This window comes from Mustela erminea, chromosome 6, assembly GCF_009829155.1.
Source record: "Mustela erminea isolate mMusErm1 chromosome 6, mMusErm1.Pri, whole genome shotgun sequence".
NCBI classification, from domain to species: Eukaryota; Metazoa; Chordata; class Mammalia; order Carnivora; family Mustelidae; genus Mustela; species Mustela erminea.
The window spans coordinates 52,500,162-52,527,839 of record NC_045619.1 but is presented as its reverse complement, the minus strand read 5'-3'; the positions used below and the strand labels follow the sequence as shown (position 1 = coordinate 52,527,839).

At 36.4% G+C, this 27,678-nt stretch overlaps 2 protein-coding genes across 9 annotated transcripts in view; both read right to left on the bottom strand.

Moving 5' to 3' along the window:
* The window catches only part of A2ML1 (alpha-2-macroglobulin like 1), a 92,550-nt gene extending 72,453 nt beyond the window's left edge, over window positions 1–20,097 (bottom strand). Inside the window, exon 1 of the mRNA XM_032347178.1 lies at window positions 20,026–20,097. Within this exon, the coding sequence (XP_032203069.1) occupies window positions 20,026–20,063 (38 nt within the window). The 5' untranslated portion in view covers window positions 20,064–20,097. The remainder of the gene's footprint in view (window positions 1–20,025) is intronic.
* RIMKLB (ribosomal modification protein rimK like family member B) overlaps window positions 8,796–27,678 on the bottom strand; it is an 80,594-nt gene continuing 61,711 nt past the window's right edge. For 5 of the 8 annotated variants that reach the window (XM_032347185.1, XM_032347181.1, XM_032347184.1 and 2 more), the window contains one exon: window positions 12,793–20,171. In XM_032347185.1, the coding sequence (XP_032203076.1) occupies window positions 19,708–20,171 (464 nt within the window). In that variant the 3' untranslated portion in view covers window positions 12,793–19,707. Of the gene's footprint in view, window positions 8,974–12,692; window positions 20,172–27,678 lie in introns of those variants that run through there. The other 3 variants (XR_004286836.1, XR_004286835.1, XR_004286837.1) reach the window with 3 other exon arrangements.

Genomic DNA, 27,678 nt, shown 5'->3' with positions numbered 1-27,678 from the left:
CTCCACTGCTCCAAATCTGACTTCTCCTGTCCCTGTATTCCAAATCTTCTTTTAATAGGCTCACCTGATTAGGTAGAGCCCACTAAAGACCATCATTTTGATTAATAACTTAAAAGTTAATTGATTAGAGGCCTAAATTATAACAGCAAAACATAGCCTAATCACAGGAATAATATCCCAACATATTCAAAGATTCCATTCAAGGAGAGGGAAATATATAGGGCATGTACACTGACAGACTGGAATCTTGGAGGCTGTTTTAGAATTCCGACTACTGCAATACTTGGTGGAAGATATTTCATTCTTCTTTCTTCCTGAGTCTCCAGAGCTATTCCAACTAATTTCCCTTTATCAGATCATCATAAAATAGACCAAAAATGCTTGAAATCTCTACTCTGACAGCAGTGACTAAAAGTTAACAAAAGGTTAGTGTTTTCTGTAACTTGGGTTACTATGTGATCATTAGAAGGTTACTCAATTTCTCCAAATCTGTACATTAACCTTTCAAATATTGTCTCCATTAAGACACTGTTGTCTTTTTTTTTTTTTTAAGATTTATTTATTTAGAGAGAGTGCATGGGAAGAGGCAGAAGGGGTAGAGGGAGAGAATCTTAAGCAGACTCCACTGAGTGTGGAGCCCCACGTGGAGCTCAATGTCACAAGGCTGAGATTATGCCCTGAGCTGAAATCAGAAGTCAGATGCTCAATCGACTGAGCCACCCAGGAGTCTTTACATTAATATTCCTCATCCATTTTCATTTCCTTCATCTCTTCTGTGTTTCTGGTAAAGAAAACTGCCCCTTCCCTTTTATTGTTGTGGGAAACTCTGAGGGGCTGACCTAGCTTGTCAACACTTGTTATTAGTTATCCTAGTAAGTTGGTAACACATTGTGCTTTGATTTGGACTTTGCTGATCAGGGAAGTTGAGCATCTTTTTCATGTGCTTATTGGCCATTTGTACAGCTTCTTTGGAGGAAAGTCTATTCAAATCCTTTGTCCATTTTAAAATTTGGTTTTCTCTATTGTTGATTTTTAGGAGTTCTCTATATATTCTGGTTATTATTCTATCAGATAGGTGATTTGCAAACATTCTTACATTTTGTGGGTTGCTTTTTTACTATTGATATTATGCAAATGTTTTCAATTGTTCATAAGTACTCTTTTCTTTTCTCCATACCCCAGCAGAATTTTGGCTAGTGGAAGACAGATTATCCCATATTTGTTATGATTGTTCAGTGCAAAGGGGAGAAATCCTGGGCAAGCCATTTAATAGCAATTATGTATCAAATGCTACTAGGATTACTCCCAAATAAAGAAAAAATTTACCACTGATCTTTTGCAGATTAAAAAAAAATGGTGTAGAGTTTAACTTACCCACAATCTTAGATCTAGTAAGTGGAGCCACTGAGATTTAGAGTCTGTTTTAACTTATTTGCTCACTATGCACAGTGGTAACTTGTCAAATGATTAGCTTAGGGTTATTAGACACTAGTGGGCAAATAGACTTGATCTATCTTACTTCATTGCAAACTCCATGAACTGGGGGCACCTGGGTGCTCTGCCTTTGGCTTGGGTCATGATCCCAGAGTCCTGGGATTGAGCCCCACATCGGCTCCCTGCTCAGTCAAGAGTCTGCTTCTCCTTCTGCCCTTCACCCTGCTTGAGCTCTCTCTTATAGAATATTTTTTAAAAAACTCCATGTACTAGAAAAGCCATATACCCTTAGGGATAATGTATTTATGTAATCAAAAGTCAGGTCTGTTCAACCCAGACTAGGCCCACTATATAATACTTCAGGCTCTTTGGCATAGATGCCTTACATAAAGTGGTCTGGAACTATGCTAATTCCTCTGCTTATAAGATGAATTTATAAAATGTTTATGACTTGCACTAAGAAATATATATTAAATGTTCCTGTCTAATAGCATGTTTTTGCTCAAATGGATTTTCCTGTAGATTTAGAGATGGGAATGTATACAGAAATAAAATTGAGGACTATAAAAAATGTTTTGGAAACATTGAATTGGTTGGCAGCCTTTTTCTTCTTGCATTCATTATGATCCCCTACCTTAATTAGGCCAAATATGGATTTTGAATATATTCCCTGTGTGTGTTTAAATACTCAAATTGATTTTATTGAATTGGTAGAAATGACTTTACTATTCCTGCTGGCAGTGTATAGTCCCTAAATGTTAATTAGACTTGGCAATTCTTAAATTCTACCATATCCCTATTATGGTCCAGCTATCCTCCATTAGACCTAGTGCCACTCAGATCATTATAAGCCTTCTGGATTATGGAATTAAGCCAGTTTTTGTTTTGACCTCTTTAGCTCAATCGTTATCCTAAGAACATTTGTCGAAGTTTATTTTTCTCATTCTCTTTTCTTGTATCAGAATTCTTTGGTAGCATATAATAGAAAAAAAATTTTTAAAGGGAAACTTCATTTAAAGAATACTGGAGTATTTCATGTAACTAAGCCAAGGAAATAAATTATGGCAAAAGCAAATAGAATTTTATGTAGCTGTTTAAAAAACTGAGGTAGCAGTGTACATATTTGTATGGCAAGATATTCAAAGAAATGTTGTGAAGTTATGGGACACTGTCTGTATCATGAACCCACAGGGTTTAAGAAAAAAAAGACATACTTTTAAGGATTTAGAAATTCTGGAAGGATATGCAAGAAAGTATTAAAACAGTGATTCCCTCCAGGGAGTAAGGTCAGGAGGTGGGGGAAGTATACTGGTGAATCTTTCTGGCTTATTTTCTTCTTGAGACCTTTTGTTTACCATGAGTGCTGTGACAGTCGCTGATACTAAGGTTTGCCAGTCAGACATCTCCTAAAACTCGCTGAGAAAAATATAATTGGCTGGCCAGTTTCCAGCTGCTCCTCTTTTGGATCCACCTAAGCATTTAAGGTCACTGTCTTCCTGGCTTACTTCTTGCCAATGACTGCACATAGCAGGGGTATTAGATCTCGGGTACCTAATATACAGTCATTGATCCGGTGAATAAAAAAATTTCTTCTTATCTTGAACAGAAGAGGACCAGAAATAGTTGCATTTACATGGAATGGAAAATATTCACTTAGTTTTGCTCCAGAGATATGTTAACCATTGCATCTTTGATGATATAATTTAAATTATCTGTCATATGGACATTCCACAGAACATCACATCAATAACATCATGCTGATTGGACAAGATAAGCAAAAGTTAGCTTGCCACACTGAACACCTGGTGGAGATACACGTTTCAGAGGGTAGGAGATAAACACTATAATAAAGATTTGAGGGTCTGCCATTCTTATGAAGTTTTTAGAAGACCCAGGGGTAAAGGGCATGCTGGAACATCCCCTACAAAGTAAAAGCTTGCTACATTTGCATCACCTGCTACAAGGAAGCAAACGCAATAGCTGATGGCTCTCTCTGGATTCTGGAGATAACACATTCCACCTAGAAATATTCCAACCAACATATTGGAGGATATAAAAGACGTAAGTGTGAGTAGGGCCTGGATCAGGAAAGGGATCTGTAGAAGATTCAGGATGTGATCCAAGTACCCCTGTGAACTGGGCCACATGATCTGCCAGATCTATGGTACTGTATGTGTCAGTGGTGGGAAAAGATACAATACAGCTTTCAGGTAAGAGACTCATGGAACTGTAAAGGAGCTGTTCCATCAAAGTATGTGGAGGCGATCTGTGCAGCATAAGGGGTGGAATGTGGTTGCCACAGAGGTGTCCACTCAGATCTCTTCAAGAAAACCTGATGCAAAGAACATACCTAGAGACATCATACTTCCTGACTTCAAATTGCATTATAAAGCTATAGTAATCAAAATTATGACATCAGCATAAAAACAGACAAATAAATCAATGGAAAAGAATACAGAGCCTAGGTGCGCCTGGGTGGCTCAGTGTCAAGCATCTGCCTTCAGCTCAGGTCATGATCCCAGAGTCCTGGGATAGAGCCCCACAAGGCTCTCTACTTGGGTGGGAAGCCTACTTCTCCCTCTCCCACTCCCTCTGCTTGTGTCTCTAATAAATAAACAAAATCTTAAAAAAATATTACAGAGCATAGAAATAAATCCAAACATATATGCTCAATTAATTTAAAATGCAGCTAACAATATACAATGGGGAAAGCATACTATAATAAATGGTGCTGGAAAACTGGACAGCCACATGCAAAGAAAATGAAACTGAACCCTTACTGTAAAGTCCATACAAGAATTAACTCAAAAAAAAAAAGAAAGAAAGAAAGAAAGAAAGAAAGAAAGAAAGAAAGAAAGAAAGAAAGAAAACGTGAGAGTTGAAACCATGAAGCTCCTAGAAGAAAACAGAGGGTAAGCTCCTTGACAGTGCTCTTGGCAATAATTTATTTTGGACTTGACACCAAAAACAAAGGCAAACAAAACCAAAGGGACTACATCAAACTAAAAAGCTTCTACAGACTGAAGGAACCCACAAAAATACAACCTATGGAATGGCAGAAAATATGTACAAATTATGTATCTGATAAGTGGTTAATAAAAATGGAGAGGACCTGAACAGAAATTTTTCCAAACACAAGCTACAAAAGGCCAAAAGGCACATGAGAAATTGCAACATTGCTAATCATCAGTAAAATGCAAATCAAAACCACAATGAGCTATCACTTCACACCTAGTAGAATGTCTATTATCAAAAAGATGAGAGGACGCCTGGGTGGCTCAGTGGGTTAAGCCTCTGCCTTCGGCTTAGGTCATGATCTCAGGGTCTTGGGATCGAGTCCCTCATTGGGCTCTCTGCTTGGCAGGGAGCCTGCTTCCTCCTCTCCCTCTCTGCCTACTTGTGACCTCTGTCAAATAAATAAAAACTTAAAAAAAAAAAAAAGATGAGAAATACGCCAAGGATGTGGAGAAAAGGGAAAGCTCCAACTGTGGGTTGGAATGCAAATTGGTACAGCCACCATGAAAAACATTATGGAGGCCCCTCCGAAAATTAAAAATAGAACTACTGTATGATCCTCTATCTGCAACTACATGTTCACTACAGCTTTGTAACAGCTATGGGAACAACAAAGTGTCCATCAGTGAATGAATGGATAAAAATAAAGGTGGTATCTTGGGGTACCTGGATGGCTCAGTGGGTTGAGCCTCTTGCCTTTGGCTCGGGTCATCTCAGAGTCCTGGGATCGAGCCCCGCATAGGGCTCTCTGCTTGGCAGGGAAACTGCTTCCCCCCCGCCCCACCCCACCTGCCTCTCTGCCTACTTGTGATCTGTCAAATAAATAATATATTTTTTAAAAATTAAAAAAATGAGGTATCTCAATGCAACTAGATGCAATGGGATATTATTCAGCTATAGAAAAGGAAATCTTGCCATCTGTGACAACATGGATGGAATTTGGGGCATTATGCTAAGTGAAATAAAAATCTGACAAAGATAAATACTCTAATCATCTATGTGGAATTAAAAAACAAAAACTCATAGGAAAAAAAACCCCACCAGATTTGTGGTTGTTTAGGTGGATTTGCAGAGGGGAGAGGGAGGATAGGTGAAGGTGGACAAAAGGTACAAACCTCCAGTGGTAAGATAAATGAGTTCTGGGGATGTCATGTACATAATGCTGTATTGTGTATTTTAAAGTTTCTGAGAAAGATCTTTAAAAATCTCATAAGAAAAAATATTTTTAATTGTGGTGATGGGTGTTAACTAAACTTATCATAGTAATAATTCTGCAATATATACACATAGCAAATCATTGTTAAATACCTTAAATTGATACAATGTTATATTTCAATTATATCTCAATAAAGCTGGGGGGGTGTGTGACTTGATGTAAGCAGCCTCCAGTTTCAGCTCCTGATCTGTCACAGCATTTGTATGGAGGCTGATTTCTCCTCAGGCTGCTCCTAGCATACTAGCCAGGCCATTTCTGCCCAATGCTGAACGGCCATAATGGGTAATCTGCTCTAACATTCCTCTGTCAGGCTGGCAGAGACTTTCTCAGAACAGTTTAGGTCTGATGCTCATTCCATTCAATTTTCTTCTGTCATAGGTGTCAAATGCTTTTTCCTGGCTACTGTTCCTTTTCCCTTATACCTTTCACTGCCATCTTCTTCAGAACACCTCTAGCATATTTGGAGGATCCAAAGTGACACTAGCATGTATGCTTTAAACAATAAACTTTTATTTTTAAAGACTGTATTTATTTGGGATGTTTGCTTTGCTCAGTTGACTAAGTGTCTGCCTTTGGCTCAGATTATGATCCCAAGGTCCTCGAATCAAGTTCATCAGTTTCCTTGCTCAACAGAAGGCCTGTTTCTCCCTCTGCCTGCAGCTCTCCCTGCTTCTGTGCTCTCTGACAAATAAGATCTTTAAAATAATAAAAATATATTGTTATTTATTCTAGAGAGACAGTGGGAAACCACATCAGAGAGGGGAAAGGGACAAAAGGAGAGGGAAATCTCAAGCAGACTCCAGCACAGAGCCCAACAGAGGGCTTGACTCCACAACCCTGAGGTCATGATCTGAGCCAAATTCGACACTTAACTGATTGAGCTACCCAGGTGTTCCTGAGCTAAGATTTTTAAAAAAATATTGGGGCGCCTGGGTGGCTCAGCAGGTTAAAGCCTCTGCCTTCGGCTCAGGTCATCATCCCAGGGTCCTGGGATCAAGTTCCGCATCGGGCTCTCTGCTCAGCAGGGAGCCTGCTTCCTCTTCTCTCTCTGCCTCCCTCTCTGCCTACTTGTGATCTCTGTCTGTCAAATAAATAAATAAAATCTTTAAAAAAAAAAAAGATTTTTAAAAAATATTTTTGAAGGGTTATTTTATAGGTGGTTGTAGATCACTGAGAAAATTTGTTTTTAAAGATTTTATTTATTTATTTGACAGAGATCACAAGTAGGCAGAGGCAAGCAGAGAAAAAGAGAGGAGGAAGCAGGCTTACCGCTCGCCGAGCAAAGAGCTCGATGTGGGGTTTGATCCCAGGACACTGAGATCATGACCTGAGCTGAAGGCAGAGGCTTTAACACACTGAGCCACCCCGGTGCCCCAAGAAAATTTAAATTTTATGATTGAATCAGCTTAGACCATCGAGAGGATTTCTTTCTGGGCTGGCTTTAATGGATTGCATTTTAGTGTCATAGTACTGATCTACATCGTGGGATAGCTCAAAATCAGAACATACTGCCTCAGTTGCCTAGGTGGCTCAGTGGGTTAAAGCCTCTGCCTTCGGCTCAAGTCATGGTCTCAGGGTCCTGGGATCGAGCCCTACATCAGGCTCTCTGCTCGGCAGGGAGTCTGCTTCCCCCTCTCTCTGCCTGCTGCTCTGCCTACTTGTAATTGCTGTCAAGTAAGAAAGTAAAATCTTAAAAAAAAAGAACATACTGCTTCTCTTGTGCAATTAAGATTTATTGTGAGCGCAAGAGAGAGCGAGCATGCAAGCAGGGCTCAATCTCACGATCCTGAGAGCACAACCTGAGCCAAAAATTAAGAGTTGGCTGCCCAACCAAGTCATACAGGTGTCCCTGTAATTTTCTTATTCCACTCTTTGCCAATTTTGTTACACCTCTAAGCAAATGTATAAGACCTAATCCTATGTATGATTCTAACCCTTCTTTTACTGTTTTTTGCCCTTTATTATGGCTTCTCCACCATTTGATTTGGTACAACTCTGGTAAGTCACATTAAATCATTTTTAGGGAAACAAGTCACACTATCCTAAAATTACTCCTTATGGTGCGTGGTATGCGTATTCCTCACTTGTTTAATTCTCCTGATTAAGAAAAAGTTATTGTTATGAGCTGGCAGGGAATAACTGGAGACAATATGAAATAAAAGTTTTCTTATATAAAATTCCTTAGTCAGTCAATGAAGTGTAGAGATAAGGAATAATCAGTCTAGGAGAAATGCCACAAATGTGTACACACACATACATGCATACACACAGTGTTCCAACCACAAAATCTTATGAAAGGAGCTTACATAGGAAAACCAAGGAGTAATCAAGAAAGAAAATCTTATGGACTTTAATTCTGAGATGAAAAGATTCAGCAGCTCTTGATCAATAACCAAAATTTACAGAATTAAAGATCAGTATTTATTATTCAACTATGTGCTAAGCACTATACATGTATTATAGCAAAGCTATACTTACACTTTAATCTCGTAAAGTGGGTACAATTATTCCAATTTTACAAATACTCCCTTACAGCTTGAAGAGGGTGATTTGTCCAAAGTCCATGTAACCAGTAAATAATGGAATTAGAATTTGTTTCAATATCTGACTACAAAGAATATCAGTATTTTTTGTCTTAAGTATTAGGGCTGCCTCTGTATACACACATATGTTATCAGATCTTCTAAAGACTCTAGTTAAAGAAGATTAAAACATAGTGGGTGATACTGTGATGAGTGTATGTCAGGGAGCTGTCAGAGTGAAAAAGAAAAAAGTCGCACTTCTTCAGAAATTAAAAAAAACACAGAAACAATTGTTTGGCATGGACATATAAAGTGGGAATGGAAAGAGGTAGGAGTAAATCCATGTAGCACATATTTACATGTAAAATGATACATATTTTAGTGCCTATGTACTAAAAGGAGAAAGTAATCATTTCCAAATATATCACAGAAAAATCAGTATGTCAAGAACCAAAGGAGTTTGCAAAGTAAAGAAAACGAAGGATAAAGAGAATGACACATGTGGAGCTAGACTTCAAGTCTAGCCATATGGACTGAAGTGAATTCATAGAAGATGGAGTGGGCAGGAATAACTGCCAAAAGAACAAATCACACTCCATACTATTTCATTCCCAGTTCTGATGTTTTTATTTTAGAAAACACATCGATCAAACAGGTTAGCGCTACTGCTTCCTTGTTCTGGGTATTTCTATACTCCATTTCAAAAAACATACAGTCAAATCTATCTTCGTCCATTCTGTGAATGAAGTAATAAGCAAAAAGGATCACTGGTTACTTCAAAAGAACCTAGAGGGGAAAAACACATACAGCTCACTTAAATCAGATTTAAACAGTCTTTATAATTAAGATGAGAAAAAAAAAAACTGAAAATTAACTAATGTGACAATAAAATATTACAAACGGTCTAGACTACCAAAAAAATTTACAACTGTTTTTTTGTGTGTGTGTGTGATTACCACATTTGCCTTTGTGATCTCATCTGAAAAAGATATACTAAGTATACTAAGGTATGGTCTGTTTTTCTGACATATAAAGATGTATTAGCAATATTATCCCTTAACAATCCTATTAATATAGAAAACTGTGATTTTAGTCAGAAAAACTGTACCAAGAGGAAAACCTTGAGGCAAAAATAATTCTTGCAAAACTTCACACAAAATAAAACACAAAATTACAGTAGAACACCTCAACAAATAAAATGAAATTTAAATGTTATGCTCTTACCCTATTACCCTAGGTAATTTTTTTTTTAATTTTAAGTAGGCTCCATGCCCAATGTGCAGCTTGAACTCACAACTCTGACATCAAGATTCACATGCTCTATGGACTGAGCCAGTTAGGCCTCCCTACTTTACATTTTCAGTAAGTTATACAATAAACAATTAAATTTTGTTTCAGATTAAAATTCAAGCTGGTCATCTTCTTTCAATTCTAAAGCACTGACATCTCTATATGAACTATATATGAAAATTTGTAATAGAAAGAAAACTGTCCAAAAAGATTTAGAAATTCCAACCGTATTAACTTAGGGTGTATAGTTTTGTGTTCCATAAGTATTTCTTAATAGAAGATAAGTTCCTTTTATACCTTTTTTTTTTTTTAAAGGAAAGAATACTACATATTTAGACAATGGTACCAGTTATTCTAGCTTCATGTTACTATTCATCCATGGTATAGTGATCTAAGGAATCCATTCCTCTTCTCCTTAACCTGAAACTGCAAAGAACCTGAAGGTTCTTTGTGTCTTACCTTAACAAGGGATGCCTTTTCATTACCAAACCTTACAAATGATATGCTCATTAATTTTACATATAAGCCACCTAAAATGGTCACCCATAGCTTGCCTTAATAACCTTTATTTGAACAGATTCCCCACCATAGGAGATAACCACAAGCACAAGCAGTGGTAACTTTTTATTGGTATATCACAACTCTCATCACAGAGCATTTCATTTCTTCAGATACTACAACAGATTTAGAAAAATGCATGATATATAATGCAATGAGCACTTTATTAGCAGGTAGGAGACTTGGGCCCTTGTTGTGGTTCTATAATCTTGGGAAAGTTACTAACTTCTGTGAACCTTAGTTTTCTTACCAGCATATTCAAGATTGTAATATATAGCCTCTAAGCTTTCCAGCTTAAAAACTCTAAACTTCGGGGCGCCTGGGTGGCTCAGTGGGTTAAGCCTCTGCCTTCGGCTCAGGTCATGATGCCAGGGTCCTGGGATCGAGCCCCGCATTGTGCTCTCTGCTCAGCAGGGAGCCTGCTTCCTTCTTTCTCTCTGCCTGCCTCTCAGCCTACTTGTAATCTCTGCCTGTCAAATAAATAAATAAAATCTTTAAAAAACAAAACAAAAAAAACCTCTAAACTCAATCACAGGCACTTGTATGCGGTAGTTCAATCTGTTATTACATATGTTAACAGGAAACAGGACTCCTTTTCTTTAAATAATAATTTCTCTTCTGGATACCCTGTTTTTACCATCTATAAAACTTGAAAACAATTATTTATGTACTACTTTAATGAGGCTAATTAACACTTCTAAATGTTTACATGTATATCCTAGAAAAAAAGACTTATTGTTTCAATTACTTTTATCTGAAAGACTAAACATTTATTTTCTCTCCAGTTATAAAATACCTAAGTCATAATGCCATACTACATATTTCAAAGTTGCTGAGAGTAGATTTTTAAAGTCCTCATCACAAGAAAAAAAGAATTCTGTAATTACATATAGTGATGCATGTTACCTAGACTTACTATGGTGACCATGTCCCAATGTATATAAATATTAAATCATTGTGTTGTACATCTAAAACCTGTATGTCGATTATATCTCAGTAAAAAGATTTATTCTCTAGTAAACATCTATAAATTAGTAACTGCTTTCATTTTCATTAGAAAGTTGAAAAAAATCAGAATCAATTTGAACTTAAGTCTAGATGAAATTAAGAACCACAGGACTTTTCTTTCTGTCCAATTGATCTTAAAACAGCTTGTTTCCAGCAACAATAGATACTATAGTTAAAATAAACTTGCGGCTGAATGAGTAAATGGATCTGCATCTTACTATAAATTTCAATTCTGAAATTTAATCTTTCCAGGGACTTTAAAAATCCCCATTTCAGGGCACCTGGGTGGCTCAGTAGGTTAAAGTCTCTGCCTTCGGCTCAGGTCATGATTCCAGGGTCCTGGGATGGAGCCCCGCACTGGGCTCTCTGCTCAGCAGGGAGCCTGCTTCCTCCTCTCTTTCTGCCTGCCTCTCTGCCTACTTGTAATCTTTGTCTGTTAAATAAATAAATAAAATCTTCAAAAAAAAAAATATATCCCCATTTCTTCTATGTAGCCTCTCCAAATTCTAAAATAGGTAATTACAATGTTGATACTCTGATTAAAGTGTCTTAAGGTAGTTGTTGATGCAAAGAAAAATAAAGCTATTTACCCTGAAAGATATAAACACAAAGAATGCAAATGAGAAGGGGAGGACACACACATACAGAAAAAAAGTGAGGCAGAGATGAAAAATGTCAACACTGGGGAAGTTAACTTCTGAGGAAATGAATGAAAGAAGCATACAGGGCGACCAAGAGGAGGAAGAATACACAGATAGGGAAGAAAAAACACAAATGAAGAAAATGCAAGAGAGGGGCGCCTGGGTGACTCAGTGGGTTAAGCCTCTGTTTTAGGCTCAGGTCATGATCCCAAGGTTCTGGGCTCAAGCCCCACATCGGGCTCTCTGCTCAGTGGGGAGCCTGCTTCCCCCACTCTCTCTGCCTGCCTCTCTGCCTACTTGTGATCTGTCAAATAAATCAATAAAATCTTAAACAAGAAAAAAAGAAAATGGAAGAAAGTAAGCACAGAGACAGAAAAGCAATGAAGAAAGGTGAACAGAGTAGAACGGATAAGCAGACACAATGACAAGGAAATGGGACTAGATAGATAAGACACAACTAGTTAAAGAAAAAATTATTTTCACCCCATAAGTTTTCCAAATTACCTACTTTTGTTGCTATCTCCCCAGTGTTGCTAATAAAAAGGAGACAGTTTATTTTCTACAAAATGGTTAGACAATATATATGTCATTTATCTGGCAGATTTTTAAAAACCTGACTTACTGTGAGAGGCATAATTTTTGCCATCATTGAGATTCACATGTTAGATGTGAAAGAATAACTTGATTGGGGGGGGATACTCTTACAGTGTATACATCTATCAAATCATTATGTTGTATACTTTACATATCTCACACTTGTCAATTATACCTCAATAAAGCTGGAAACGTTCATATATATCAATATACTGGGGAAAGATCCCTAATTTTACATACTGCTAGTTTTCTGTTTTGTTTTTTCTCCCCCCCCCAAAATAAAAAAATGATAGTACCTTCGTTAGGCCAAATTCATCCTAAGGTAAGGACCTATAAGGCCATTTATGATTTCATACCACAATGCCTTATATACCAGTAGACTGATTAACACATTCTTAGTAGAAAATAACTTACCATTTAGAGTCAAAATCCAAACATTTTAGTCCTGTTTCCATTTTTTGCCCCCTTTCCTTTACTTGGTATGTTATGCTCTATCTCTTCTATGTAGATTCTTTCAGTAGCCGTCAATCTGAAGAATTCCTTCTTCTGCTGCCACCTACCAGTTTATCTCTCTGCTGCAGCAGAAGGGTATATAGAAAAAGTTCTTGCTTACTATTCAGAATAAATGGAAAAATTCCTTTAACATTTCATATTTTCACATGTGTATGAGCTTCCTCACTGATTCCCCAAGATCTCCCCACCCAAGTTAAAACAACAAAAATCCCAATCACAAAAAATTAAACAATGTATGATCAATATTCATGCTAAGCTGGGAATTTTTTAAGAGGAAAGATGTAGATACTCAGCAGTTGCCATCTCAAGGAACCATTTATTTTGTTATACTTTCCTTTTTCACCAATCCCTACAATATTATGTATAAGTGAGCAACTTAAAATTTTAATGACAGAGTCCACAACTCCTGTAAATTTTAAGTTCAGAGACTATTAAAGAATTGTGGAAGATGCAGCAATAAAGGAATTTTTAATAGTAATTCTAGAAACTAAAGGCATTAGGTGCTTTACCTGCATGAGTTTTCAATGTTCTGGACTGCTTATTGCTCAATGGCTCTGAATACATTAAAACACGAACACATACGCCACCTATATTTAAAATAGGGTAGCATTTGTATGCCCATATAAGCATTGGGTATATCTTTTGCAAGATTAAGTCACTGAGTCCTTTTAAAAGGACTGATCACAAATGCACATTTCCTCAAACTGTATATATACACAAAAAAAATCAGGGTGAAAAAGGGAGACAGAGGGACAAATGTAATAGCAATTGTAGAACTGGAAACTAACACAACATAAAATGTTTTCTGTTTGTTAAAGTCCTGAGATTAATTTCTATTCCCATTCCCTTTGTCACTGAAGGTTTAGGTTTCAAGGTTATTCTTTATTAGCTATTAAAGAACAGTATCCACTAATGAATAATAATAATGGCTTGTTTTTGTTCCACCCCCCCACTACCTTTACCCCAAAATAGTTCTGCCAACATAAGAAATAAAACAAACACTGACATAAGCACCAAAGGCTAGTCAACAGTGGCATTGCAGTTACATTGTTTCTACTTTCTCATTCCTTCCCCCGATCTCAAACCCCACCCTTTGACCTCTGTATATGGGATGAGCCTGAGCAGGAGAGTTGGTGATGTCAGGACTGCGCCGTTCCCACGGATGCTCCTAGAGGCCTGCTGTGCTTCTGGGAACTGGGGCACAGTGATGTCTGTCTGACTGAAACCTAAAACAACAACAATTCACCCCACCCCTCATGTTCCCAAACCCCACAGTAGCAGCCAGGTATATACACTATATAAGGCCCAGCTAATAAGTTTGAATATGATGAAATCTGAAAGCAAGACCGTTCTTAACAAGTCCGTGACTTTCATGGGGAAGCTGAATGGAGACTGTGAAATTCTCCAAGTCCCACACAATCACATAGTCCACACATTCTAATGCTTGCCATTCTTAGTAAGAGAACAAGGTTCTCTGGTACAAGCCCTTTTTAGTATATATCACAAATTCCTTCAGGAGGCAGTTGGGATTCCTCTGTTAGTAAATTTTACTTCAACACATACATATTTTTGTCTTAGGATATTTAGGGGAGAGATGGCCCTATCTTATATGAGTGAATTGAAGCACAAAACAGGTTAATGATTCATTTTATGCCTTCAGCTGTAAAATGCATAACAAGCCATGATATCCTATTAGCTAACTAGTGAACTTAAAACCTCTTCAGATAGGATATCTAAAGTCACAGAATAAAATTGTGCAGAAGTCTATCCTGAAAAGGTCCTGATCACTGTCACTAAAGTTCTACCTAACAAGAAAGAAAAAAAAAAAAAGATTATCTTCCCAATGGCAACAACTCATATTAGAACTAAAACTTTGGTTAACACAGGAGGAGAAAAGAGGAAAGGGTAAGGGACTGGTGTAGACAGAGAAAGGTATACTAATTAAGTAACAGAAAGGCTATATTAAAATGGACAAGTTGTATTGCTATTCCTGCCACTAACTTTGTTTTATATTTTATAGCCTTGGTTAATGCACTTAATGATTTGTGCTTCAGAAATGCCCTCCAATCTGTTTGAACCTGTAATTTTAAAAATTTGAACCACTATGATAACCTGAAACTGTTCATATCTACCTCTGTTAGAACAAGTGTCTTAGAAATACTAAAATGATTAGTTCCTGAGATCACACTGTTCCTAAAATAACTGAAATGCTTTCTATTATCTTTGTCTCATCATTCCTTTTCACTTTCATAATGATGTCACAGAAAGAGAAGCACTAAGATCAACTCAACACTATGGTGAGTTTTTACCATATATATAACCTAGAGCCTAATTTTACCTTTTCAAAACTCTAGTTTTCCATACCTGTCAACTCCTAATTGATGTCTTTATACTGTGAGCTCACTGTGTATTCCGAACACCAACCCCTGAAAAAGCTTAAGCCAGAGTAGCACAATGGAAGAAACAAACAAACCCAAAACAAAAACAAAGCCAAAAGTCACACTCTGAAATACTTAATTATAGACATATAAGCAAGGAATGGAGTTATCTAAATGGCTAAAGTAAATCCCCAAAGTCCTGAGTTCATCCCAACCAATTCAAACTTTACCCCCAAAAGTTCTTCTTTAATCAAATTATTTGTTAGATATACTTAGGCATTATTTTCTATACGAGAGTTTTTACAAATCCATGGTTGCCTTTTAAAGTACATAAAGAAAGAAAAAACTTTAAAAAGAAAGTAAAGTTAGCCTTGCGATGGAAAGAAAGGAGAATCAAATTACCTGCAAGCAGGCTGGGGCTGTGCCTGAATCCAAACCGCTGCATTTACCATTCATTATACAGCTGCATTATTGGGGGAAGGGGAGTTTAGAAGGGCACTGACCCCGAAAGTTCTCAATACTTCTCACTCATCATCAGGAAGGGGGAAGAAGGAAAGTTTTTTCTCTGGGTATTTTTTTGTTTGTTTGTTTTTGTTTTTTTGGCTCCTGAAAAGGCTGGCAAAGAACAGTAACAGTGCAAGCAGTTAGAATATTTCTTTAAAAACAATTTAAAAAAATGCAAAACATTAAGGAATTTAAAACACCAAATTTCCGTTAATATAGAAAGAATTTTCACTAGAGTTAGGCAGCCACCCCAAAACAGCATGGCAAAAGGGCACTGATATAAAGGAAATAAAATACCACACAAAAATCCAAAACAAAACTAAAAACATTTCAAATTAAACCTGGAAGACTAGAAGATTCCAACAGCAGATTTCTGGCCACTACTGAAACATTCCAAAATCCAAGCTTCAAAGGCGCCTAAATGTATCTTAAATGAAACTTTGGTGTTTTTTTTTTTTTTAAAGAGAAAAAAAAAAAAGAAAGAAAGAAAGAAAGCAGTGAACCTGGTTATAAATCCTGCAATATATTACATTTAAAAATATCCTAGTACAACAAAAACAAATTTTAAAAGAAATTAAACAAACAAACAAACAAATAAAAACAGTAGCAGCAGAGGTTACCTGTCTGAGCACCTACATTTTCTTAGGAGGGGATCGTGTCTCACCAGCCATATAGCCCATAAACCTTCTCAAAAAGAGTGAGCCAGGAGAAAAATGTAACACAAGATTTGATTTCACAATGTCTCTACGCTCCCCAGACCCCAAACTGGGGATTCACTGAATGAAGAGAATTTGTTTTTCCACTGTTTTCTTCTTGAGAAAAAGAAGAGATGATTTTGAAAAGTCAATTCTTTCAATGCCTTCGATACCTTCTTAAAAGTCTGATAAAGTGCTTGATGAAAACAAGTCTCTTGGTGACTTTTTTCTAACGTTCCAGCATATTTTCTTATTGATAGCATATACACAAAGATTTCAAAGTTCAGTGGAGCAAAAGCCAGCAGAAATGACCAATCAATTATTAGGCACCAAAAAAAGAAAAAAACTATTAAAAATCTTAAGTGAATAGGTCGTGCATGTGTGTGTGCGTGTCTGTGTGTGCGCGCGTGTATGTAGTTCAGTTTTCATCATAGGTAACATAAAAACAGTATCAGAATTACTTTTAAAATACAATTAAGAATTACAATTTTAACAATACACAATTTTACAATAATTCAGATTTGGACATAAGAATCACACATAATTGATAAATACATTTTTACCTCTCATAATAGCAATGAAGATTATACAAATTATTAAACAATATATGAAAATATATTTAACTTTCACTTAAATATCTGAGGTGTTTCATCTGGGTTCTTCCAGAATGATTTGTTCATATTCTTTACCTTAATTTGAGGGAGTTCAAGAAGATATTCACGTTTTTAAACTCTAAGATGATCATTCCTAACGTCTTTATTCTAACGTGTGTGTACAAATCCAGAAATAGGTTGGTAAAGCTATATTTTAATATAGTGTGAATGCACAAAACATTGATCAGTAGTGAATAAAACTAAAGGTGAAATAATCTGATAATCGTATATGGTTAGTGTGGTAAAATAGTTTTAAAGGCTATCTACATTTTTCCTGATACCTTATCCCACCCAACACAAACCCCTGAACTTTTTATCAAGTAGAGAGGGTGTTCTATTAATGTTTTTAAATTTGCAAATCTATATACATGTGATATATGTAGGTATTTAATGTATCATAATTTATGTGACAACCAGATGCTCTCTACACGATCATATAAATGAATTAATTAAGCACTTCTTTCTCCCTCATTTATTTCTCTATCCCAAATATGCATCCTCCTATGGTCATTCAGTGAAAGAAGTACCAAGTATTTCTTTCTGTTAATGAGTCAGAGGTACTTATAAACATACGTAAGGCCCAAAATAACCCTATGCAAGTCAAACTCTTTTATATGCGATTAGAATATATTAAAATAAATTAGAAAATCTTATTATCATCTTTTTGAGGTGAAATGAGACACTGCACAGATTAGAGGTACTATTCTATTTGCCAACAATCAACCTTTCACTCAACTTTAATATTATTTAATTCTATGGAAAAAAAACAAATTTTATTACATTCCTTTTTAAAATGGGGGCAAAACTGTACAAGCATGATCAAACCTCTGTTAGAGCTGGTTAATACTGATCTTTATTATTGCCTCGAAGTCTCTCTAGTAGTGTCCGAGAAATTATGTTTAAGGTCCATCTGAAGGAAAAAAGCACTGGAGAGGCAAGAAAGGACTCGGGTAAAAGCTTCAGAGGATTGCAGTAAGATGGAACTTGCTGTTTAAAAAAAATTACGTTGAGCTCTGGAGCATCTCCATTTCTTAACACAGCTTCCAAACCCATTATTCAAATAGATTTACCCATGTTTTAAAGGCTCGTGTTATATGCCATTTGGGGCTTTTATAAATTCAGAAATAAAAGGAATATAAAAAGTGGACAGTACTGAAGGCTTCAGAGTTGGGCTATAAGAGACTTAATACTGCAAAATAAGTCCCCAAACAAAAACGTCCAATCCACCCCACCCTAAAACCTATGTATAATAGGAGAAAATGCACAGCCAGAAGCATAGAAAAGCATGTAGCCTTAAAGAAATCATACACTGAACAGTCTAGAACCAAAGAAAAAACCAAACAACATACATATACATAAAAAGGCCTAAGAAGCATCTAGTCTCTTTATGTCTTTAGTGAGTACCTCTAACCCAGTGTAGTTATTAAAACAAGTTATCTGATATTTAAAGTAAAAACTGTGTTTCCCCATCATGCTCCATTTTCTAGAATCTATCCTTTTTTGATTGGTTGGTGTAAACAAAAAGCAAAACACATACACATGCATGCGTGCACACACACACACACACATATATATATATATACTCCCTCCTAAAATGTGAAAAATGCAAATATATAATGCTGGTATTATAAAATCACTTCAGCTTTATACTTAAGAACTTATAGGCCCTTAATCTGCCCCCCAAAAATATTTTTCCTTGTCCTTATACTTTAAATGCCCAACCACCAAAAGAAAAAAAGGAAAAAGGAAAAGGCTTTAAATGCACATGTTTCAAGTCAGTGTCTTGTTAACAAAAAAGGTAGCACTTTCTTCACTTTGGCCATTGTTAAAGATGCAGGCATAGATCAGGGAATGTTAGACTAGCATGTATTAAAAAAAAATTGCAACATTAACAGAGCATATCTTTCAAAAAAGGTTAAAACACTAACAAATACAAGTCAACGCACATATTTTAAACTAGTGTAATTTTATCTACATTGGAATAAATGTCATTTTGTGTACCACACATTGCAATACTGTTCATTTCCCTTTCATCATACGAAAATGCCAATTCTGTCATTAAGAAACCTTTATTGGATTATATCAATGTTGCCCTCCCACCCAAATTAAAGGAAAACCAAAAAACAGAAATAATAAAATTCCAGTAAAAGAGTGCCTCAAGACTTCATAAACTATGAACATAAACTTGCTAGTTAATATGGTAGAGGCAGAACTTTCAGATTTGTAAAAATTCCTATAATTTAGGTAGATCTTTTCCTCTCTCATTACAAACCTTTGCAACGTAATGTGAAGTTACACTATGCCAAAATCTGTGCAATTGTACAAAAGCAAAAGCGAGGGGCCGTGAAAAAAACTGTTCTTCATGGCCTTCATATGAGAGCACACACACTGAGTAATTTTAAAGGGTAAGTATAAAAGCCTGACACTTCTCTGTGTCTCACCTCTTCCGCCATTCTACCTGTGGTATCTGTAAATGAAAGTCAATAACATCTTAATAGCAGAGGTCTAATCTAGCTCCCCTTGCTTCTCTCCTAACTCTACTAAATTTTCTCTCATCTTCCTGAGTACCTTCCATGAACAGCATTGCAAGTTGGTTAAAAAAAAAAAAAAGAAAGAAAGAAAGAAAAAAGAAGAAAAAGAACGTGAGTTTTACAAGGGAGTTGTTGGTAATTATTTACCGGTGGAGTCACTCCACCAGGAGTTTGATCTCATTGGCTATCAGCTGGTTCATGTTGAACAGGCCCCCTGGGAGCTTGGTGAGCAGCTCTCGCTCGGTGCTTTCAGGGTCGCTGTCAACAGAGCTGGAACTTGCGCTCATGTTGTCGACAGCAGTGCTGGCTGGGGGACCCAGCTCCGGCTCACTAGTCTCACTGGCCGTGGACACCACGGAGAGCAGGGACATACGCCGGGTGAGCCGGCCAGAGGGCAGGAGGGAGGCGGCATAGTCCGCTATGATACCAGCTACATCTAGATTACAAGCCTTATCAAAGGCGATGAAACCTACATTTGCATTGGCCTCGCAGACACAGAAGGAGCCGTCATCTTTCATCAATAGGTCAATGCCACACACATCCATCCCCAGGATATTAGACACCTGGATAGCTAGCTGCTTCCCCTGTTCACTCAAGGAGCACATCATCCCCACACCACCTGGCAAAAAAGAAACAAGGTAAGTTACCAAAATGATAAATTTCTGGAGTAAAACTAAAGCTTGCCTGTAATGTTAATTGTCTTTTAAATCAGTAGTGATAACAAATGACATTTTACTGTACCACTGTGACTTCCTAAGCCTAAGTTTCCTTCATTAGAGAATCCCTGTCCAATTCAATCAAAGAAATAATTTAGTACTTTTTCTTATTATTTTTTTAATTTTTTTAAAAGATTTTTATTTATTTACTTATTTGACAGACAGAGATCACAAGTAGGCAGAGAGGCAGGCAGAGAGAGAGGAGGAAGCAGGCTCCCCACTGAGCAGAGAGCCTGATGCGGGCCTCGATTCCAGGACCCTTAGATCATGACCTGAGCTGAAGGCAGAGGCTTTAACCCACTGAGCCACCCAGGCGCCCTACTTTTTCAATATGCTATTCTGAAGATGGCATTAAACTTTCACAGAAACCTATTTTATTTGAAACAATACAAATTGAGGCAAAGGTATTTTAAAGACTTTATATTTTTATGAAGACAGAGGAGAGGAGAAAACGGAGAGTATCAGGGAAAAACTATTACTTCTCAAATAACAGGAAGAAATACGTGTCTGATTTAAGCATAGGGAAAGAGAAGTCAACCATTAATGGAATGTAAAACCACGGATGAGCATCCAGATTGACCAATCTGGGGTGGAATCAGGGTTGGAAATGGAATTAATGGTAGGTTACAAACCAGAGAACATGAAATAGAACTGAAGGAATAAAATGAATTATATTGGCAATTACACTAAAACAAACTGAAATTTCCCACAGTATAAAAGACAAAGTTTATCAGGGCGCCTGGGTGGTTCAGTGGATTAAAGCCTCTGCCTTTGGCTCAGGTCAGGGTCTCAGGGTCCGGGGACTGAGCCCTGCATCGGGCTCTCTGCTCAGTTGGGAGCCTGCTTCTTCCTCACTGCCTGCCTCTCTACTTGTTCTCTATCAAATAAATAAATAAAATCTTCAAAAAAAAAAAAAAAAAGACAAAGTTTATCTATATCCTGTACCAAAATGAAAAAATTTTTGAAAACTAAAGGGATGGGGAAAGAGATAACGGACAAAGGCAAAAACAAACTTCACTTAAGAGCCTTATAGTATATATCCATATACCCATTTTTCCTTTATCAAATATTGACAACAATCAATCATGTTTTTGCCCAAAACAAACAAAACCTTAACTCTTTTTTTTTTTTTAAGAGAAATAGAGAGCTTGTGAGTGGGGGGTTGGGACAGATGGAAAGGGAGAGAAAGAATCCTGTGGAGGCCCCATGCTCAGCTCAGCGAGGGATCTCACAACCCTGACATTAGGAACCGAGGGATCTCACAACCATGAGATTAGGAACCGAGCATAATCAAGAATCCGATGCTCAGCCGATGGAACTGAGATGCCCCAACACATTATAAAACACTTTTTACAGGCAACATTCTCTGACAATAACGCAAGATTAGAAATTAGAAATTAATGACTTAAGTAACCAAAAGGTTAAGGACTTAGAAATTGGAACACTGATCCCCTAAATTAAAGGAAAACAAATACCATCTGTAAAAACACTTCATACCAAAATTTTTATTTTGAAATTAGAAAGAAGAAATTAAGTACTCTTAGAAAAAGAAACTAAAAAGAGAGTTTTAATAAAAGACTGAATGACTAGAATAGAAAAAATAGAAAGGAGAAAAAAAAACCAAATGCTACTCTGACAAAATTATGAATGATATCAAAGACGGAATTGCAGACAAGAGAGATTCAAGTAAACATAAGCAATCATCTCATAAAGAAATTGAGACTGAAACCTTAAAAAATGGCTGATTTCTAAGCAAATGAGAAATCACCAATACTGATCCAAGAAGAAGCAAACTTTATTAAACAGGCCAACCACTATTACAGAAGAGACCAGAAAGTTGATAGAAGAGCTACTTCTATAAAAAGAATCAGGACCTGATGGGTTCAAAGTGGAGTTGTCTTTAGCTATCCTTTAATCCGATGTCAACTTTACCTGTAGAATGCCCTAGGAAAAGACTGAAAATTCCAATACACTGATTAAAACCAATGTTATATAACCTTGATATCAAAAGTGATCAAGACATTTTAAAAAGTAACATTAGAGACCAATCTTCAATTAAAACAGATGTAAATATTTTCGTAAAATACTAAAGGAGGGGCGCCTGGGTGGCTCAGTGGGTTAAAGCCTCTGCCTTCGGCTTGGGTCATGATCCCAGGGTTCTGGGATCGAGCCCTGCATCGGGCTCTCTGCTCAGCAGGGAGTCTGCTTCCTCCTCTCTCTCTGCCTGCCTCTCTGCCTCCTTGTGATTTCTGTCTGTCAAATAAATAAATAAATCTTAAAAAAAAAAAATACTAAAGGAATCCCAATTTTAAAACATGCTAATACCTATTTAAAGGTTTATTCTAGAAATGCAAGAATAGTTCAAAAACTGTTTTAAATTTAAAATTTATCAACATAATCCATTACACATCAAGAAATTAAAGGTGGAAAACACACTAATGATTTTATCAATACAAGGATTCCAAAAGGCATAGGATAAAATTAGACAGTCATTCCTACTTAAAAACTCCAGGAGAATGAAGCTACTTAAATATTCTGAATAGCAAAACATTAAACAATCTCAATGAAAATAAGAAACTTAGATACTTAAAATCATTACTTAACACTGTTCTAGAGGTACTCAAGCAGTGGTTCTCAAAAGGGGGAGAATTTAAAAACTGAAATGTGGCATTTTGGATTGTTCAACTGAGATTAGAGGAGGAGGGCTCTATAGCAGGCATTTAGTGGTTACTGGAAATGTTAAACAAAAAGATGACAAATATGATAAAAAGCAATTCATATAGAAGTACATATAAATTACCAAGAAGCTATGAAAAATATGTCCATCATTAACAGGGAAATAAAATTAAATTAACCTATGCCTGGGTGGGTTAAGCCTCTGCCTTCAGCTCAGGTCATGATCTCAGGGTCCTGGGATCAAGCCCCACATCCAGCTCTCTGCTCAGTGGGGAGCCTGCTTCCTCCTCTCTCTGCCCGCCTCTCTGCCTGCTTGTGATCTCTGTCTCTCTGTCAAATAAATGAATAAAAAAATAAAAAATAAATCTTAAAAAAATTAAAATAATAGTGAGATAGCATTTAACTCCCATTAAATGGGCAAAAACTTAGGATAAAAAAAGTAAGAGTTCTTATGAGGGGGAGAAGAAAAAAGGGTATTTTAATATGTTAGATATAGAAATACACTTCTCGCCTTCTGGTAAATTAATCTGACTACATCTCAAACAATTAAAATATTTTGATCCAGCAATACTAATCTTGAAGACTCCTCAACACAAAAGTACCAGTATATAAAAGCATTATTCACAAAGATATGTATTTAAAGTAAATGCTCACAGTGGCAAAAAACTGAAAATAAGTGCAAATCAATAAGGGGACAGATGTATACAGTAAGTGAAAGGAGTAGAAGAGGTAAGGAAAATTAGGGGGGAGGATGAAAGGATGATATTTAAATAATTTTATAAATTATTTCTGTGTATAAAACTAAAATGTTTTAAAGTCAACCAAAACCTATTCATTATGGAAAAAGCCAAAAGTCTTTTTGCAAAAACAGCTTGAAAGCTCATTTCCAGTACTAACCATAATTATCTAACATTTAGTTAACTATCCATCAGATGTGTCTACATAATTTCACATAACTGAGATCATATTATAGTTAATAAACTTTAAGAGTACAGAGGCACACAGCTTAACAGTTTAAAAAAAAAAGCTAAATTCATGTCATTTACTTGGAAATCTAAATGGTATCTGTAATCCATGTAATTTTTTCAATTTTGGAAATCAACATATTCAAAGAGTTGTTAAGAGCACAACTCTGGAGCCAAATAGTACATTTGCATTCTGGCTGCACCATTATTAGATCTTTATCTCAAGCAAGTTATTTAACTGTTCTGGGCCTTCCTCATCTCTGAAATAAAATGGGAATACTAACAATACCTAGCAATACCTAAAGAAGTTAATAGTCATTAAGAACTTACTACAGTACCAGAACTTGAGAGGTATACTTTTACTGTAAATATTGAATGTAAGAGAATATTCATATAAAAAAAGGCCTCTGAACAACCTGCTGTCAAAGGGGAGAGGGTGGGGGCTGGGTAATATAGGTGAAGGGGATTAAGAGGTACATACTTCCAATTATAAAACAAAGAGGTCATGGAGGCGCCTGGGTGGCACAGTCCTTAAGCACCTAACTGGTTTCAGCTCAGGAGATTTCGGGTTCATGAGATTGAGCCCTGCCCCCAGGATCTCTTCTTTGCTCCCTTCCTCTTCTTCACCCGCCCTCCCATGCAAACATGTGTATATCTTTATAAAAAATAAATAAATGAATAAATGGGTCATGGAGATAAAGATATAGATGAAGAATATAGTCAGTAACAGTGTAATAATGTTATATGGTGATTACTATGCTTATTGTGGTGAACACCAAGTAATTTACAGAATTATCAAATCACTGTGTTGTACACCTGAAACTAGTATGTCCACTACACTGCAATGATAAATATTTTAAAAATGTGAGATATGGGGACACCGGGCTGGCTCAGTGGGTTAAGCCTCTGTCTTCAGCTCAGGTCATGATCTCAGGAACCTGGGATAGAGCCCCTCATCAGGCTCTCTGCACAGCAGGGAACCTGCTTCCCCCTCTCTCCCTACCAGCCTCTCTGCCTACCTGTGATCTCTCTCTCTGTCAAATAAATAAAATCTTTTAAAAAATATATGAGATACAAACACACACACACACACACACACACACAGAAGAATATTTTTTTAGCCATTAAAAAAAAAAAGAAATCCTATCATTTGTAGCATGGATAAATTATACTAAGTGAAAAAGTCAAACAGAGAAAGACAAATACTGTATGATTATATGTGGAATTAAACAAACAAACAAGCTCACAGAAACATATAACAGATTGGTGGTTACCAGAATGGGGCTAGGGGGAAGGCAGGGGAAATGGGTGAAGGTGGTCAATGGGTACAAGCTTCCAGTTATAAAATAAATAACTTCTGGGGATATAATGTATAGAATTGATAGCTACTGTTAACAATACTATATTATATATTTGAAAATTGCTAGAAGTAGATTTTTTAAAAAGATTTATCTTATTTATTTCAAAGAGAGTGAGAGAAGGGAGACTTCCTGCCAAGCACAGAGCCCCACAACACGGAGCTTGATCTCACAACCCTGAGATACTGACCTGAGCCAAAAATCAAGAATCAGACACTTAACCGAATGAGCCAGCCACACGTCCTGAGAGTAGTTTTTTTTTTTAAAGTTCACACACACACACACCAGTAATAAATGAAGTAATGGATGTGTTAACTAATCTTACTGTGGTAATCATTTTGCAATACATACATATATAAAATCACTATGTTGTACATTTCAAACTATACAATGTTATATGTCAATTATATCTCAATAAAGATGGAAAAATAAATATCAGGATTATTTAAAAAAAAAAAAAAAAAGGCCTCCCTGAGGACAGAATAATGAGGGCATTCAATTTTGGAGAATAAGGCAGAGGTACTTTTGCTCTACCAGATAGTAGGCATAATGCTAGAGGAATTCACATTGCTAATCATACAGGGAATGAAGAGTATATAACAGACCACAGGACCCTGAAACAGAAGAAAGATGGCATTATAAATCAGTAATGAACAAGCCATTCAATAAATAGTGTTGGGAAAACCAGATGTTACTCATTTGGAAAAAAGAAAATGGGAATCTCTATCTTACACTGAAGAACAAAATCAATTTCTGGTTGCTTAACAAACATAAACATGGAAGCTAAACTTCAAAAAATTTTAGAGAACTATAATAAGAATAGAATACAACCATGTGGTGAAAAAGAATTTCTTTAATAGAAAATAATGTAAAGAAAACCATGAATATGCTTGATACGAAAACTGTAAATTTCTGTTCACTAAAATATATAAGCCAAAAAAGATGAGGAGTGCCTAAGGGGGGGCCTAATCAATTAAGCAGCTGCTTTCAGCTCAGGTCTAGACCTCGAGTCCTAGGATGGTTGCGCTCCCTGCTGGGCGGGGAATCTGTTTCTCTCTCTGGACTCCCCTTTCTCTCTAAAATAAATAAAATCTTTGGAAGAAATAAAAAAGATGAGATATCATAAGCTGGGATGAAAAACTGCATTTACAATTCATGTAAATGATGAAGGATCTGAAGTACATAAAGGACTCTTTTCCAAGTCTTATTAAAAGAACAACAAAAAAAAATCCAATAATAAAGGAGGTAAAAGACCTCAACAGGCAATTCAGAAAAGATAGCTGGATAGGGTCAGGAGTACAAATTAAAATAACATAATATACCATCACACCAGGCTGACAAAATGTTTAAAGTCTATCAATATCCCAAGTTGGCAAAAAGGTGGCACTATAAGAAACATATAATGACTTTGGACACTCATTTGGTAATATCTAGTAAAGGTGAAGTTGTATAACTCACTAGGATACAGAAATCCCACTTTTGAGTGAATGGGTTAACCTAGAAACACTCTTGGGCCTATATCTAAAGATACAAAAAATTTTCATAGCAATACTGTTTATAAAAGGTCCAAATTGGAAGCAGTCAAAAGGTAAAATTACGCCACAGGCAAAATCAGTCAACTACTGCTAAAAGTTGAATACACGAATTTCAAAAATAATGGTAAGGGGTGGGGAGCGCCTGGGTGGTTCAGTTGGTTCAACTGCCTTCAGCTCAGTCATGATTCTGGAGTCCCAGGGTCAGAGTCCCAGGATCAGGTTCCCGCATTGGACTCCGTGCACATCGGGGAGTTTGCTTCTCTCTTTGCCTTCTCCCCTTTCATGCTCTATCATATAAATAAATACCATCTTTGAAATATATATATATATCGTTATAAATCATTTATATAAGGTTTTATAACATATGAAATAATATCTTGTTTAGGAAGACGGAAGAACTGAAAGTACTTTTAAGGGAAAGAGAAACAGGAAGTTCAGAACTTGGGGAGAGGAAGAAATGAGCAGGAAAGGGAGTCAACAGAGAACTAAATCAACAACTTATTTTGCAAGCTGGTTAATGGGTACAAACAAATCCTTTATATTATCCTTCATACTTTTCTGTAATTCTCAGTTACTTCAAAATTTTAAAAGTATTACTTAATATATAATTAACTTACCTTTGTTATTTCTTTGCTTAAAGGATAAAAATTGTTAATTAAATTTCACGGTAGAATACTAAGAAGGTAAAGATGTCCCAGAAATGAAAAGATGTCATTCAGCTCTGTAGCTGCTAATAAGCATAATATGATGGGACGGAAAATGGGATATGAAGAACTAATGCCAGGAGGCAGAAATTATTTTTTCAAGAGTACAAAAGAGGCTTTATATCACAATTACCTTTCAAATTCCCTGTGCTCCTATTCCATGGCACTATGC